Raw genomic sequence first — 18,163 nt, forward strand, 5'->3', positions numbered from 1 at the left:
GTCATGGCTGACCAGGGCTTCACAATCTGTGATCTGCTACATGAGAGTAAGGTCAAATGAACAATTCCAGCCTTCACAAAAAGAGGCACACAACTGTCAGAAGAGGACACCACATGTACAAGATGGATAGGTAACGTAAGGGTTCATGTGGAACACGTAATTCAAAGGCTAAAACGTTTTAGATTAATCTCACAGACAGTGTCAATCAACCTCTCATCTAATGTCGACAAAATACTTTGCTGCCCTGTGTAACCTGCATTGTGATATCATTCATGAAGATTCTGAATGAACGGACCAGTCAAATGGCATTCACAGGGTCGATATCTGAATATGAATGAAAGTTATGTAAAATACACTTCAATTAATTCTATTACAACTCAACTTAATTATTTGTTTTACATACATACATATTGATTTTACAAAAAAATAAAGCCATAAAAACTATTTCCACAATACTGTGACTGTTGATGCATTAAGCCTGGCCTTTTAATTGAAAAACTATGTGTTAATAGTAACTGCAAACAGTAGAGACATCTGACTACATACTTATACAGAGCTGCATATATTTGTCACTGACAATCTGCCTGCCTGATGCTCCTCAACAATAAATAGCAGCATGTGTGTAAAGTAGAATGCCTTCAACCTCAGGAAAGCCTCTGTGTATCATAGGGGACAGGGATGACAACTTGCTGTGAGTCCAGATGAACACCTTACTTTCTCTCAGTCCTATGCAAAACATACCAATTTGCACCTGCATATAGTAGCCAGGTGGCCCGTGTGGTTGCAGTTGGGGTGTGCCCTCCACCACCTTCACATCACAGGCTGTCCCATTGAAGACATCATCCAGAGAATCACAGCCATTCCCCTTGACTTCAACAGTTCCTTGGAGTTCAGCACTCTGTCACTTCTCATCAGTCCAGGCTATGCCAGTTAGCCCATTGGACACTACATTCTGCACCTGTGATAGAATGTTTGGTACAACAAAAGACATTCAGAGAAAATCCCATTATTAACAATCGTGTGACTGAGGACTATGTGATCAACTTAATCCAACCACATGTAAGTTCAATCATAAACTTACCTTGCGATTGTTCCCAATGAGATGACCACTTATACTTACCATACATTAGGCATTACCCCCAACCACAAGGATATGTTACAAACCTTATTCACCCAGAAAACAATAACACTAAAGAAATACATGTGATGCTGACATGTCTAAATTAATGTTATACCCTACTCACCTGGATAAACCTCACCTCCATAAACCTAGCTTGCTTCAGCAACATGAGATTTGACAGGATACTTACAGATTCCCCACATTAATACAGCAGTTCTGTTGATCCACATATACATGTTAACATTACCCATAAATCATGATATTTTCAATTCAGACATCTCTACTGATCTGTTGTTGGATACAAGTACCCAAGCAGAGTTGCAAGAGCTACTTGATTGGCTGGGCTGAACATCGGCCTTCTGCAAATACCAATACCAATCCTTTTCCCTCCTCCTGGTGAAGAACAACTCAGCCTGTGGAGGTAGTGATAAGCCTCTGTACTCTTGTAATGTTTCATGGTGGAACCATCCACTCCCAGGGAGAGCATAATGAAAAATGTCCCCATACGTCATCCACCCAATTATCACTCAATGACGGATGGGATACGGTGATACCCTCCGACCTCCGAAGAGCCATTTGTGTGTGTTCCCAAATGTGAGCCATGTTTTTTGTTTTTTTTACTTGTTTGTCTTGGAACTACCCATGCCGGATCTGTGAGAATTGTCATCAACTACACTAATTAGCATAGAGCAACGGTCAAAAATAGTATATAGTATAGTATAGTGAAACACAGCTTAGCCTTTTGTTAATCACCCTGTCATCTCAGATTTTGAAATGATGCTTTACAGCAAAAGCAAGACAAGCGTTTGTGTAAGTTTATCGATTAGCTAGCAGCAGGAAGCTTGGTCACGAAAATCAGAAAAGCAATCAAATTAACCGTTTACCCGTGATGAGCTTCGAATGTTTTCACTGACGAGACTCCCAGTTAGACAGCAAATGTTCCTTTTGTTCCATAAAGATTATTTTTATACCCAAAATTCCTCCGTTTGCTTGTCACTTTGTGTTCAGAAATCCACCGAAAATACGACAACGCCGAAAAAAAAATTCTAATTATATCCATAATATCGACAGAAACATGGCAAAGTTTTTTATAATCAATCCTCAAGATGTTTTTCAAATATCTATTAGATAATATATCAACCGGGACAGTTGGCTTTTCAGTAGGAGCGAGAGGAAAAATGACTATTTCTGAGAGCCCTCCGCTGGCCACTGACGCAATGTAAGTCGTTTACGCTCAATCTTCAAAATAAAGGCCTGAAACTACGTCTAAAAGCTGTAGACACCTTAGGGAAGCCACAGAAAAAGGAATCTGGTTGATATCCCTTTCAATGGGAAAAGGGATGCATAGAAAGACAGGGGTTTCAAAATAAGAGTCACTTCCTGATTGGATTTTTCTCAGGATTTCTCCTGCAATATCAGTTCTGTTATACTCACAGACAATATTTTTACAGTTTTGGAAACTTTAGAATGTTTTCTATCCTAAGCTGTCAATGATATGCATGTTCTAGCATCTGGTCCTGAGAAATAGGAGGTTTACTTTGGGAACATTATTTTTCCAAAAATAAAAATAGTGCCCCCTAGTTTCAAGAGTTTAAGATGTGTTAACGATGCATGTTTTTTAATTATTAGCTGGCTACCACTCTGAGGTAATTCGCTAGCGTTGACAGAAGTTGTGATTGGAAACACAAACACAATCGCGTTTGAATGGAACTGGGTCGAGTGGGCCGGGCTACATAAGGCGAATAGATAAAAATGTCAAAGTCAAATAAGGAAACACAGATACAGTGAGCAGAGAGAAGTGTGTTGACAGTGAAACAATTATCAACAGCCAGTAAATGTCAACCTGTTTCATCAAGATTTGCTAAGGCAGTTTTGGACATGTGTTAAAGCTGATTCGGCATGGTCTTCAGATTGCAGGACTGCCAAAGACAAAAGTTACAGTAAGAAGTGGCTACTGCTACTGCTCAACATAAGCTGTTGTAGGCAGCTTATCTGAATGGAGGAGATAGTATTCATAGGCTTGATCATTGTCACTGGTGTAAATTGATCATTTCATTATTTCAAGTATCAAATCATTTTCTTCATGACATGGCTTTGCCTTTGGTAGCCTACAGGTTCTTTATCATGTTCGTTACTTTGAGCAATCCTAACTTAGCCTGTGCATTGATACACAATTAAACACAAATGTCATTATTTGTTTGTGTACATGTTTCAACACTTGTTACCAGCAGCAAGAGTCAAGAGGATGTGTTGGGGAAGGAGGAGGGGTCTGGATGAGGCAGTAATCAATGAGATACATATTGACAGTGTCTTTGAACCACATAATTCTCCTCTATCCCATCCTCCCCCTGTCCACTTTAATCTCTCCCTCTCTTCCTCTCCCTTTCTCTCCACTACTGTTGTCTCCCCATCTCCCTTTCCTCTTTATCCTTAGACTACAGGCTCCCAGGTCACCTGATATTAGTATGTGGGGTTCGGTAGCTGGTGATGCATTCGTAGTAGGCATAGTGGGATATGCCCTTAACATCTCCTTGGGAAAAATCTTTGGCCAAAAACACGGCTACAATGTGGACAGCAACCAGGTGGGACATGGACGTGCAAACACACACACACACACACACACACACACACACACACACACACACACACACACACACACACACACACACACACACACACACACACACACACACACACACACACACACACACACAGGCAGACCAACAGAGGAATGTGCTTGGGGTTGCTTTGCTCTGAAGGAGTGAGACAGGAAGGGAACACACAGTGTGTGTACCAGCTTACAGCTCTTTGATCCTGAATGTTTAATGGCTGACACTATCGAATAAGCACAAGAAGTTATTTACTGGGGGTGGCCACAAGTAAATAAACCCCAATTTAATTGAGCCTCTCCATTCTTCTAATCTCCCCCCACTCTTTCTCCTTTTCTCTCTCACTCTCTTGGTCTTCTTTCTCTCTTTCTAGGAGATGGTTGCTATTGGTCTCTGTAACATAGTGGGAGGATTCTTTCAATGCCACGCTATGGCTGCTTCTCCGTCGCGTACCCTCCTCCAGGATAGCACTGGGGGCAAGACACAGGTAACACACAAAGACCTACACTCTTGCATGCACATACACGTATCTCCACTTGCTAATATTTACGCACACGTGCACACTAACTAATGTGTGTGTTTGTACATTTTGTCAGGTTGTGGGGCTGATTTCTTCAGTACTTGTGCTGATCTTCATTCTGCAACTGGGGTCACTATTTGAGGAGCTACCCAAGGTATTTATGTCTCCATCACCTCCACACCATCCAAACACAGACAACACCATTGATCTGCTGAGTGTTTGTGTGTCCCCTAGGCTGTCCTGGCCTGTATTGTGCTTGTGAACCTGAAAGGCCTTTTTATGCAGTTTAAAGACATTCCTGCACTCTGGAAGAGCAATAAGGTCGACCTGGTGAGAGCTTTTTTAATTTTTTTATTTGACCTATATTTAACTAGACAAGTCAGTTAACATCAAAATCTTATTTACAATGACGGTTTACCCTGGTGACGTGTGTCGCCCTATGGACTCCCAATCCCAGCCAGATGTGATTCAGCCTGGATTCCTATCAGGGACTCTAGTGACGCCTTTTGCACTGAAATGCCGTGCCTTAGACCACCGCGCCACTCGGGAGTCCGAGGGGCGAGTTACACATTCATACACATTATAGTTATATCCTAAAACATGCATCCGAACTTGAGATTAACGTATATGACTCAAATGGGGTTTGGGAAACCCTGATTCCTGGGTGTTCCCCATACTGACTACCTGTGTCTCTGCTGTCCCCTAGCTGGTGTGGTTGGTAACTCTGGTGTGTACTATCTTACTGAACCTGGACATCGGCCTAGGTGCATCCATCGGCTTCTCTATGCTCACTGTCATCTTCAGAACACAACTGTGAGTCTGAGTGTATTTTATTTGTATTTATTATGGATCTCCAAGGCAGCAGCTACTCATTCTGGGGTCCAGCAAAATTAAGGCAGATTATACAATTTTAAAAAGTGTGTTTGCATGAGCACACATGTTTGTGTTTGCTTGTTTTCTTGTGAGAGAGAGTAACATAGATAAATCCTTCTAAAAAAGTGGTATTCAAACTTTTTCAGAGGGGGCCCCATTTTTTTCACAATAATTTCTCACAACCCCACCCCAAATAAGATGATACAACCTTAAAATCGGTACATTTACATTTTTGCATCAACAAATAACCTTCATTACGTTTCAATTTCTTACCGAAATGAAAAGAAACCAGTAAATATCTTTCTCAAAAATGTTTGTATATTGTCCCATACAAAAATCTGTACACGTATTATTATAATTTTTGGGGCAATCCCACTGGTCGCGACTTTGAATACCATTGTTCTAAAGTGAATGTATTGTGTTTCTCTTCTTCTTAAAGTAGATTACATCTGTTCTCTCTCTCTCTCTCGCGTGCGTGCTCTCTCCCCAGGCCGAGGTACTCTATCCTGGGGCATGTTCCTGGGACTGAGCTCTACTTGGATACAGACACATATGAGGAGGTGAGACGGAGGAGTTTACAGTTTTTTTGGTATCGCTTTAGTGCAATTTTCATGTGGTACATTTTCACAACTTTTAGTCCAAAACTCAAAACAGATCATCAAAAAGGTAGTTGTTTCAAAATTCTAAGTACATTTTTTAATCAGTGTTTCATCTAGAAATACATGTTTCTCATTGCAACACATGTTCATATAAAGTATTTGCCTTTTACAATGCAATGCAGAGTTCACACTGCTTTACTAAAATTGCATTGGCCAATACAGTACTGTAATATATGCCATTTATTTAGCAGACACTTTCATCCAAAGTCAGAACATTTTTGGTATGTGCCAGGCTCTTACAAACTGAGCCATGTACAGGACTACTACATGAATGTAAAATACAATACATCATTACAATACAGGTGGAAGATTTATGATTGCCAACCACCTCATGGATGAGTCATGCAACGATTTCAGTGGTTCTGTGGTGAACAAACAAAATTAATGCACAATGAAAGGTTTTGAATGCATGACTGTCCATGTTACAAGTGTTGCCAGTTTGGAGCTTTGTACTAAGAGTTTTGGAAACTCATCACATACTTTTGAAAATAAGACCAAAGCAATAAAACAAAACTGTAATATGTAATTAGGGGGGTGTGAGTGGGTTATTCAACAGTGGGTTTTAAAACAGTTTTTAGATTACCATCTATTGAAGTCCCCTGTTTGTGTGTTGGTTTGTCCCACAGGCTAAAGAGATACCAGGTATTACCATCTTCCGTTCCTCCACCACAATGTACTATACCAACGCTCAGCTATACCTGGACGCACTGCAGGAGAAGGTAGTGTGATTATTTTATGACCAGTATACGCCCACACCATTCCAACACAGAAAATCTGCTTTTTAAAAAACAATTCTAAAGGAAAATGATTTCAATCATATTGTAATTAATTATAGGTCATATCTTATTGTAATCTGTAAACACTGGGCAGTTGCTTTAAATACACACATGATTAGTACAATTGGCCAATTGGAAACTTGCTTGACTTCAAGGGCAATATTGGTCACACCTTTTTTACAGTTGTTATTACTTGTAGCCTGTGCTATCTAATAAATTGCAGTATCAATCCACAATAGAACTCTACCACTGAAGAACCACATCTCAGTTTTGGAACATTTTTCTTTACGCAAATGACTGGATCTGGGCCTGTGCCCTGGAGAGAAGTATATCTTTCACATCAGACTCGTTAAAGGAAAAATCATTATTCCAGTTCGGGTTGAGTAATCCCTGTTCTGATGTCCAGAAGTTATTTTCAGTCATAAGAGACGGTAACAGCACATCGATATGAATCATCAAGAGTCTTGCTTTTACATACAGACTATAAGCAAGTAGCCTAGTGCTTTAGAGCGTTAGATGAGTAATCAAATGATTGCTGGTTTGAATCCCCGATCAAACTTGGTAAAAAAAATCTGACAATGTGCTCATGAGCAAGGTATGGAACCCTAATTGATCCTGTAAGTCACTCTGGATATGAATGGCTGCTAAATGAGTTGAATGCAATTTAAGACAAAGGAGATGATTGTGGACTACAGGAAAAAGAGGACCTAGCACACCCCCATTTTCATCGACGGGGCTGCAGTGGAGCAGGTTGAAAACATCAAGTTATCCACATCAACAACAAAACTAACATGGTTCAAGCACACCATGACAGCTGTGAAGCGGGCACGACAAAACCTATTTCCCCTCAGGAGACTGAAAAGATTTGGCATGGATCCTCAAAAAGATTTACAGCTGCACTATCAAGAGCATTTTGACTGGTTGCATCAATGCCTGGTATGGCAACTGCTCAGCCTCCGACCTCAAAGCAACTGAGTCAGGTTTTTAGGCCTCCTTGCCAGCACACACTTTTTCAGTTCTGCTTACAAATTTTCTATGGGATTGAGTTTATATTTTTTTTTATTTCACCTTTATTTAATTAACCAGGTAGGCTAATTGAGAACAAGTTCTCATTTACAACTGCGACCTGGCCAAGATAAAGCAAAGCAATGCGACACAAACAACAACATTGGAGATGTTTAATATGAGTCTGGAAGGAGAGTTTACAGTCTAACCAGACACCTTGTCCACATGTTCTAAGTCAGAACTGTCCAGAGTAGTGATCCTAGTCGGCCGGGCGGGTGCGGGCAGCGAACGGTTGAAAAGCATGCATTTAGTTTTACTAGCATTTAAGAGCAGTTGGAGATCACGGAAGGAGTGTTGTATTGCATTGAAGCTTGTTTGGAGGTTTGTCAACACAGTGTCCAGAGAAGGGCCAGATGTATACAGAATTGTGTCGTCTGTGTAGAGGTGGATCAGAGAATCACCCGCAGCAAGAGCGACATCGTTGATGTCAACAGAGAAAAGTTTGGTTCTAGAGTGTCACCCACTTTGAAGATGGGGGATGACCGCAGCAGCTTTCCTATCTTTAGGGATCTCTGACAATATGAAAGAGACGTTGAACAGACTGGTAATAGGGGTTGCAACAATGGTGGCAGATAATTTTAGAAAGAGAAGGTCCAGATTGACTAGCCCAGCTGATTTGTACTGGTCCAGGTTTTACAGATCTTTCAGAACATCTGCTATCTGGATTTGGGTGAAGGAGAAGCTGTGTAGGCTTGGGCAAGAAGCCCGGGAGGGTGCAGAGCTGTTGGCCGATGTTGGGGTAGCGAGGAGGAAAGCAATGCCAGCCGTAGAGAAATGCATATTCTAATTCTTGATTATCGTGGATTTATCGTTGTTGACAGTGTTACTTAGCCTCAGTGCAGTGAGCAGCTGGGAGGACATGCTCTTGTTCTCCATGTACTTTACAGTGTCCCAGAACCTTTTGGAGTTAGAGCTACAGGATGCCAATTTCTGTTTGAAAAAGCTAGCCTATGCTTTCCTGACTGACTGCGTGTATTGGTTCCCGACTTCCCTGAACAGTTGCATATCGCAGGGACTATTCAATGCTATTGCAGTCCGCCACAGTATGTTTTTGTGCTGGTCGAGGGCAGTCAGGTCTGGAGTGAACCAAGGGCTATATCTGTTCTTAGTTCTACATTTTTTGAAAGGTGCATGCTTATTTAAGATAGTGAGGAAATTACTTTTTAAGAATGACCAGGCATCCTCGACTGACGGGATGAGGTCAATATCCTTCCTGGATCCCCGGGCCAGGTTGAATTGAAAGGCCTGCTCGGAGAAGTGTTTTAGGGAGAGTTTGACAATGATGAGGGGTGGTCGTTTGACCGCGGACCCATAGCAGATGCAGGCAATGAGGCAGGGATTGCTGAGATCGTGGTTGAAGAAGGCAGAGGTGTATTTGGAGGGCAAGTTGGTCAGGATAATATCTATGAGGGTGCCCATCTGTATGGTATTGGGGTTGTACCTGGTGGGTTCCTTGATAATTTGTGTGACATTGAGGGCATCTATCTTAGATTGCAGGACTGCCGGGGTGTTAAGCATATCCTAGTTTAGGTCACCTAACAGAACAAACCTTTCTCCGCCAAACAGTTCTATTTTTGTTTCATCAGACCAGAGGACATTTCTCCAATAAATATTTTTGTCCCCTTGTGCAGTTGCAAACCGGTGTCTGGCTTTTTTATGGCGGTTTTGAAGCAGTAGCTTCTTCCTTGCTGAGCAACCTTTCAGGTTATGTCGATATAGGTCTCATTTTACTGTGGATATTGATATTTTTGTACCTGTTTCCTCCAGCATCTTCACAAGGTCCTTTGCTGTTGTTCTGGGATTGATTTGCACTTTTCGCACAACAGTATGATAATCTCTAGGAGACAGAATGCGTCTCCTTCCTGAGCGGTATGATGGCTGCATGGTCCCATGGTGTTTATACTTGTGTACTATTGTTGGTACAGATGAATGTGGTACCTTCAGGCTTTTGGAAATTTCTCCCAAGGATGAACCAGACTTGTGGAAGTCAACAATTTTCTGAAGTTTTGGCTGATTTCTTTTGATTTCCCCATGACGTCAATCAAAGAGGAACTGATATTGAAGGTAGGACTTGAAATGCATCCACAGGTACACCTCCAATTGACTCAAATGATGTCAATTAGCCTATCAGAAGCTTCTAAAGACATGACATAATTTTCTGGAATTTTCCAAGCTGTTTAAACAACACAATGTAACTCCAAGTCAATCACACTTCTGTGAAATCAAACTGTCCACTTAGGAAGCAACACTGACTGACAATAAATTTCACATGCTGTTGTGCAAATGGAATAGACAGCAGGTTGACATTATAGGCACTTAGCAAGACACCCCCAATAAAGGAGTGGTTTTGCAGGTGGTGACCACATACCACTTCTCAGTTCCTATGCTTCCTGGCTGATGTGTTGGTCACTTTTGAATGCTGGCGGGGCTTTCACTCTAGTGGTAGCATGAGACGGAGTCTACAACCCACACAAGTGGCTCAGGTAGTGCAGCTCATCTACCATGGCACATCAATACGAGCTGTGGCAAGAAGGTTTGCTGTGTCTGTCAGCGTAGTGTCCAGAGCATGGAGGCGCTACCAGGAGACAGGCCAGTACATCAGGAGACGTGGAGGAGGCCGTAGGAGGGCAACAACCCAGCAGCAGGACCGCTACTCCGCCTTTGTGCAAGGAGGACCACTGCCAGAGCCCTGCAAAATTACCTCCAGCAGGCCACAAATGTGCATGTGTCTGCTCAAACGGTCAGAAACAGACTCCATGAGAGTGGTATGAAGGCCCGGCGTCCACAGGTGGGGGTTGTGCTTACAGCCCAACACCGTGCAGGACGTTTGGCATTTGCCAGAGAACACCAAGATTGGCAAATTCGCCACTGGCGCCCTGTGCTCTTCTCATATGAAAGCAGGTTCACACTGAGCACGTCACAGACGTGACAGAGTCTGGAGACGCCATGGAGAACGTTCTGCTGCCTGCAACATCCTCCAGCATGACCGGTTTGGCGGTGGGTCAGTCAATGTGTGGGGTGGCATTTCTTTGGGGGGGGGCGCACAGCCCTCCATGTGCTCGCCAGAGGTAGCCTGACTGGCATTAGGTACCGAGATGAGATCCTCATACTCCTTGTGAGACCATATGCTGGTGAGGTTAGCCCTGGGTTCCTCCTAATGCAAGACAATGTTAGACCTCATGTGGCTGGAGTGTGTCAGCAGTTCCTGCAAGAGGAAGGCATTGATGCTATGGACTGGCCCGCCCGTTCCCCAGAGCTGAATCAAATTTAGCTCATCTGGGACATCATGTCTCGCTCCCATCCACCAACGCCACATTGCACCACAGACTGTCCAGGAGTTGGCAGATGCTTTAGTCCAGGTCTGGGAGGAGATCCCTCAGGAGACCATCCGCCACCTCTTCAGGAGCATGCCCAGGCGTTGTAGGGAGGTCATACAGGCACGTGGAGGCCACACACACTACTGAGCCTTTTTTGGACTTGTTTTTAGGACATTACATCAAAGTTGGATCAGCCTGTAGTGTGGTTTTCCACTTTAATTTTGAGTGTGACTCCAAATCCAGACCTCCATGGGTTGATACATTTGATTTCCATTGATCATTTTTGTGTGATTTTGTTGTCAGCACATTCAACTATGAAAATAAAAATCTATTTAAAAGTAATATTTAATTCATTCAGATCTAGGATGTGTTATTTTAGTGTTCCCTTTATTTCAGCAGTGTACAATTGTCTCAATGTTTCGAAAGCTTAGAATCTTGCTAATCCAACTACGTTGTCAGATTTAAAAAAGGATTTACTGTGAAAGAATACGATGCGATTATCTGAGGATAGAGCCCCATAAAAACAACTATTTCAACCATCACAGGCGTAACAAAATCACAAACTGCAATAAAATAAATAGTTTACCTTTGACGATCTTCCTCTGCTTGCAATCCCAATGAATGGTCTTTTGTTTGATAAAATCTATTTTTTTGCCTAACATGAAACATTTTGTGAACCACTTGTGTCGTGAATTCCGTTTCATTCCATTTTCGACGACACATTCGATGCAAATTCACAAACTAAACGTGACTTTTCCAGTCATGTTTGGTTTCATTGCAATCAACTGGTTTGTTTGTTACACAACCAAACATGATGGGTCATTTCGCGGGACGTACTGACTGAAAGAAACCGATTTGAAGACACCAATGATATGACCGCTGTTTCGTTGATTGACTGTATTTTAACCCAATGACCACTGATCGTCTTGATATCTAGCTGGGTAGGTAGCCAATGAGCTGAGGTAAACGGCAATATGTAATGTTTATGTGTTGGAAGACCAACCCATGTCGTAAACTCCGGCATAAAGAGGGACATTCACCATTGTAGTTTCATACCGGAAGGAGCAACGCATGTTATGCACAGCTTTGTTTTGGTAAAGCGCATCTTCAGCTGTTTATATATCAATCAGTATGGCGACTAAGTCAGGGAAAGCTAAATCTAAGTCTGGATATATACACAATTTTAGAAGAAATTGATCGGGAAAGTGAGACAGAGATTGTTGGAGGACGATTCATTTAGCGATTCCCAAATGGAGGAATATTTTTTTAATGGAGAGGACATTGTTTTGGACTGGTAAGTTCTTCTCATGCTAATGCCGTTATTTGACATTAAGAGCGTCTGCTAAATGACTTAAATGTAAATGTAAATGTAAAATATTATTTGTGAAATGAAATAGTGTATTTGAGGCTGTTGAGGGGAGGGCAGGCCCACAACAATGGCCAAAGTGAAATGTAGACAGTAGATACAGCTGGTCTGTTGTAATATAATAAAGACAGTAGCTCTAGCTGGTCTGTCATAATATAACAGAGACAGTAGATCGAGCTGAAATGTCATAATATAAAAGAGACTGCTTTCTCTCTCCTTGTCTCAAGCACTCCATTTCTTACACAGAGTGGAATTGACATTGGAATGCTGCTGATGAAAAAGAAGAAAAGAGACACTGAAGAAAAGAAGAAAGACAAGAAAGAAAAAAACAAAGCCAAAAAGGAGGCAAAAAAGGTATAATACGTCCAACACACATACACCACCGTTCAAAGTTTGGGATCACTTGCTTCTACACATGCATTGCTTGCTGTTTGGGGGTTTTAGGCTGGGTTTCTGTACTGCACTTTGATATAACAGCTGATGTAAGAAGGGATATATAAATACATTTGATTTGACTTAGAAATGTCCTTGTTTTTGAAAGAAAAGCACAAGTACATTAGAGTATCTAGTTTGAGAAACAGACGCCTCACAAGTCGTCAACCAGCAGATTCATTAAATAGTACCCACAAAACACCAGTGAAGAGTTGACTCCGGGACTGCTGGCCTTCTAGGCAGAGTTGCAAAGAAAAATCCATATCTCAGACAAGCCAATAAAAATAAAAGATTGAGATGGGCAAAAGAACACAGGCACTGGAGAGAGGAACTCTGCCTAGAAGGCCAGCATCCCGGAGTCTCCTCTTCACTGTTGACGTTGAGATGGGTGTTTTGCGGGTACGATTTAATGAAGCTGCCAATTGACGACTTGTGAGGAGTGTTTCTCAAACTAGACACTCTAATGTACTCGTCCTCTTGCCCAGTTGTGCACCGGGGCTTCTCACTCCTCTTTCTATTCTGCTTAGAGACAGTTTGCGCTGTTCTTTGAAGGGAGTAGTACACAGCGTTGTACAAGATCTTTAGTTTCTAGACTGTTTCTCACATGGCATAGCCTTCATTTCTCAGAACAAGAATAGGCCGACGAGTTTCAGAAGAAAGGTCTTTGTTTCTAGCCATATTGAGCCTGTAATCGAACCCATAAATTCTGATGCTCCAGATACTCAACTAGTCTAAAGGCCAGTTTTATTGCTTCTTTAATCAGGATAACAGTTTTCAGCTGTGCTGACATAATTGCAAAAGTTTTTTTAATTAATGATCAATTAGCCTTATAAAATGATAAACTTGGATTAGATAACACAACGGGCCATTGTGTTAGCCTCTGTACTCCTATGTAGATATTCCATTAAAAATCAGCCATTTACAGCTACAACAGTCATTTACAACATATTTCTGATGTCTACACTGTATTTCTGATCAATTTGATGGTCTTTTTATGGTAAAACAATTTTGGCTTTTTTTAAATCAAAAACAAGGACATTTCTAAGTGACCCCAAACTTTTGTTACTGTAATGTCGGACAAACAAACAAACATGAAAAAATTGCACTGTTAGTGACCTTATTTCTCTTCCCTTCCCAGAATGGTGTGAATGGATGCCTACCCAACAATACAGTCCATCCAGATGACAAGTGGGATGAAGAGAAAGGTTCCCCAGAGCTGAAATTGAACCAAACACCCATTGCCCTAGTTGACCGACCCATCAACGGACAGGTTTGTAGTGTGATATACGAAAGTATAGTGAGGCATTTTAGCAAAACAATTGTGTAGATGTATGAACCCTGAAAGCATTCAGATGTGTAGCCACCCCAGGTTTGGCCCCTGGGGCTGTGTCAGCCATTTTTCAAAATGGCAGCATATGGCAACAGATTGTTTTGAGATAAACACATCAAATCTGGCAGAGAGTTAGATTTATGTAGCCTGAAAATATTTACATCTGGAGCCACCACACAATGGCACCTGGGGTCCATGGTGGCCATCTTACAAAATGACCACTATCGGTAATAAAAATGTTACAATTCTGAGGACCTTTTTTGAGATACACCACATTTGGCACAGAGGTAGATTGATGTACCCTGGAAAGACTTAGAGGTTGAGACATCATATATAAAAAAAACAGAGCTAGATTTATGAACCCTGAAAAAACATGTCATGGCATCTTACAAAATGGCCGCTGTTGGTAATACGATGTTACAGTACTGAAGGGCTTACTTACAAAAGGTGGCATATAGGTAGATTCCTAGGGGCATGTAGGTGGGGCAACACAGCTATATTGTGTGCAAGTAAAGAGAGCTCTACATTATTATTATGAGATTAATTATATGGAGGCTGTGCTGTGTCTGTGTGTATATGTATGTATATTTTTGTTTTTTGTTTCATTTTTGACATTTGTTTCTGAACCTTTCCCTTGGGATTTTTTTATTTTTAAATGGTTGGAAGGAAATCGTGTTGGAGAGAGTTAAAGTATTGACAGGCTGGCTGTGCAGTCTCGCTGTTCTACTGGTCACTCTTGTGGCGATGAATGGGCTTGTCGGCCCGGGTGGCTTGGGCTGGTGGCAAGTGTCTTGGACTCTCCTATTCCTGACAAGTGTCATATGTTTGGACCCATTCTGGTATGTGTGTGCATGGGGGTGTGTGCGGTTGGCGGACATGTGTCGAGGCGGGTGGGCATAGGTCTGCTTGTCCGCACGCATAAACATGGACTGAGTTTGCTCGAGGGTAATGTGGCTCCCTGTCACTTTTTCTTTATAATATGGCCCACTGTGACATACTGTGTTACTGTTACAGTTTTGGGATTTTCAGGTGATCCAGGGCAATTGTATAGGCCAAGAAGTATCGGCAATGATTTTTGTAGATGAAAAGTTTGTAAAGTAGTGGTACAGTCTGCAACCTTAGTAAAATGTCTGTCACGATCCAGGGGACAAATCTATGATGGGACTATATCTAAATCTTTTCAGGGTACATGCATCTTCCTCTGTGCCAAATTTGGTGTGTTTATCTAACATTGTATTACTGACAGTGGCCTTTTTGTAAGATGGCCGCCACATCCCCCGTGGTCCAATCAAATATATATTTATAGAGCCCTTCTCACATCAGCCGATGTCACAAAGTGCTATACAGAAACCCAGCATAAAACCCCAAACAGCAAGCAATGCAGGTGTAGAAGCACAGTGCTGAGGAAAAACTCCCTAGAAAGGCCGGAACCTAGGAAGAAACCTAGATGTTCAAATGTTCATAGATAACCAGCATGGTCAAATAATAATATTCACAGTGGTTGTAGAGAGTGCAACAGGTCAGCACCTCAGAAGTAAATGTCAGTTGGATTTTCATAGCCAATCATTCAGAGTATCACTACCACTATTGCTGTCTCTAGAGTTGAAAACAGCAGGTCTGGGACAAGGTAGCTTGTCCGGTGAACAGGTCAGGGTTCCATAGCCGCAGGCAGAACAGTTGAAACTGGAGCAGCAGCACAACCCGGTGGACTGGGGACAGCAAGGAGTTATCAGGCCAAGTAGTCCTGAGGCATGGTCCTAGGGCTCAGGTCCTCAGAGAAAGAAAGAAAGAAAAAGAGAGAGAATTAGAGTGCAAACTTAAATTCACACAGGACATTGGATAACACAGGGGAAATACCCCAGATATAACAGACTGACCCTAAACTATTGCAGCATAAATACTGGAAGCTGAGACAGGAGGGGTCGGGAGACACTGTGGCCCCGTCCGACGATACAAACAGACAGGATATAACCCCACACACTTTGCCAAAGCACAGCCTCTTCATCACTAGAAGGATATCTTCAACCACCAACTTACTATCCTGAGACAAGACCGAGTATAGCCCACGAAGATCTCCCCCACAGAACGAACCCAAGGGAGGGTAAGATCACAGTGACTCAACCCACTCAAGTGACGCACCCCTCCTAGGGATTGCATGGAAGAGCACCAGTAAGCCAGTGACACAGCCCCTGTAATAAGGTTTAAGGCAGAGAATCCCAATAGAGACAGGGGAACTGGCCAGTCAGAGACAGCAAGTACGGTCCGTTGCTCCAGTGCCTTTCCGTTCACCTTCACACTCCTGGGCCAGACTACACTCAATCATAGGACCTACTGAAGAGATGAGTCCAGTAAAGACTTAAAGATCGAAACAGTGTCTGTGTCTCTCACATGAATAGGCAGACCAATGCATAAAAATGGAGCTCTATCGGAGAAAGCCCTGCCTCCAGCTGTTTGCTTTGAAATTCTAGGGACAGTAAGGAGGCCTGCGTCTTGTGACCATAGTGTACGTGTACGTATATCCGATTTGGAAAGATAGGTAGGAGCAAGCCCCTGTAATGCTTTGTAGGTTAGCAGTAAAACCTTGAAATCAGCCCTAGTCTTAACAGGAAGCCAGTGTAGAGACACTAGCATTTGGGTAATATGATCAAAATGTTTGGTTCTTGTCAAGATTCTAGCAGCCGTGATTAGCAGTAACTGAAGTTTATTTTGTGCTTTATCTGGGTAGCAGGAAAGTAGAGCATTGCAGTTGTCTAACCTAGTAGTGACAAAAGCATGGATACATTTTTCTGCCTCATTTTTGGACAGAAAGTTTCAGATTTTTGCAATGTTACGTTGTCCAAATCTGTGGGGGCTCCATATCTAAATATTTTCATGCTAGATAAATCTGTGTGTTTTTCTCAAAATAGACCTTCTGAATTGTTAAATAGTGTTATCGTATACGGCTATTTCAAAGAAATTGCTGCCACATCCCCCCAGGGGCCAAATCTAGTGCGGCTCCATATAGAAATCTTTTCAGTTTACATAAATCTACCACTGTGCTAAATTTAGTGCTTCAGTAAAACCTCCAGGTGCACCTAGGCTAGCCCATAAGGCTTTTGAAATGTGTATTTTATCAGAGCAGAGTAAATATTGAAACTCTGTCTCTGTCAATCTAAGGTGAACTGGGCCTTTGAGCAGCAAGGTACTGGGTTTGACCGGGGCCCCGAGACTGGCATTCATGGCGATGATCACATAACCCAGATGTCCGGTACAGGAGGAGTAGGAGAGATGGGGAGGAGCTCCTTCAACGACACACACACCATCATCCTGGACCTATCCACAACCAACTTTGCTGACACAGCCACTGTGAAGACGCTGAAAAACGTATGTGTGTGTGTGTGGTTTTGAACGATGGTGATGAAGGAGTGGGGTTTGAGCGCAGAAGAGATGGAGAGGAGACAAGGAAAGTGTGTGAGAGAGAGAAATAGGTTATGTTACCAGATGTTTTCAGAAATGTGTTATTAGTTTCCTTGTATCCAGTCGCTCTCCTGTGTCCCTTGTGCTTAAAACAAACAAAGGTCTTGTGTTCTGTGAGTTGGCAGGCATAAATTATGTTTTTATGTACTGTATGTCGGGAAGAGGCCCTGATAGAAAGAGGTGGAAATTAAGAGGGATGGAAGAGAAAAACAAGATAAATCCAAACTGGTGTAACAAAAAGTCCCTGCGAGAAACATGGACTTGTTATTTGATCTTCTCTGTCGCTCACTTTCTCTTTTTTGCAGATATTCCGGAACTACAGAGAGATTGACATTGACATTTATTTAACTGGATGCCAAGGTGAGTATGTGTCAGTGGAGGCTCCTCAGAGGAGGAAGGGGAGGACCATCCTCTTCAGTGAAATTCTGCTAAATGAAAATAGTCAAACATAATTTTTAACAAACTATACTAAATATATCCACGTCACCAAATAATGTATTAAATCATACTGTTTTACAATGGTCTACAGTATATTCAACAGCACTCTGTAGCATTGCACCGTAGTTTCCGTCCTCCTCTGGGTACATTGACTTCAATACAAAACCTAGGAGGCATGTGGTTCTCACCCCTTTCCATGGAC

General features: G+C 42.2%; 1 protein-coding gene across 1 annotated transcript in view; it reads left to right on the top strand.

Moving 5' to 3' along the window:
* LOC135559093 (solute carrier family 26 member 6-like) overlaps positions 1-18,123 on the top strand; it is a 29,040-nt gene extending 10,917 nt beyond the window's left edge. Inside the window, exons 7-17 of the mRNA XM_064993460.1 lie at positions 3,555-3,702; positions 4,103-4,216; positions 4,326-4,403; positions 4,484-4,579; positions 4,956-5,062; positions 5,613-5,682; positions 6,408-6,500; positions 12,552-12,659; positions 13,876-14,007; positions 17,224-17,430; positions 17,829-18,123. Coding sequence (XP_064849532.1) covers positions 3,555-3,702; positions 4,103-4,216; positions 4,326-4,403; positions 4,484-4,579; positions 4,956-5,062; positions 5,613-5,682; positions 6,408-6,500; positions 12,552-12,659; positions 13,876-14,007; positions 17,224-17,430; positions 17,829-17,975 — 1,300 coding nt within the window. The 3' untranslated portion in view covers positions 17,976-18,123. The remainder of the gene's footprint in view (positions 1-3,554; positions 3,703-4,102; positions 4,217-4,325; positions 4,404-4,483; positions 4,580-4,955; positions 5,063-5,612; positions 5,683-6,407; positions 6,501-12,551; positions 12,660-13,875; positions 14,008-17,223; positions 17,431-17,828) is intronic.
* Positions 18,124-18,163: the final 40 nt, after the last annotated feature.

This window comes from Oncorhynchus masou, chromosome 17 (genome assembly GCF_036934945.1).
Source record: "Oncorhynchus masou masou isolate Uvic2021 chromosome 17, UVic_Omas_1.1, whole genome shotgun sequence".
Taxonomy (NCBI): Eukaryota; Metazoa; Chordata; class Actinopteri; order Salmoniformes; family Salmonidae; genus Oncorhynchus; species Oncorhynchus masou.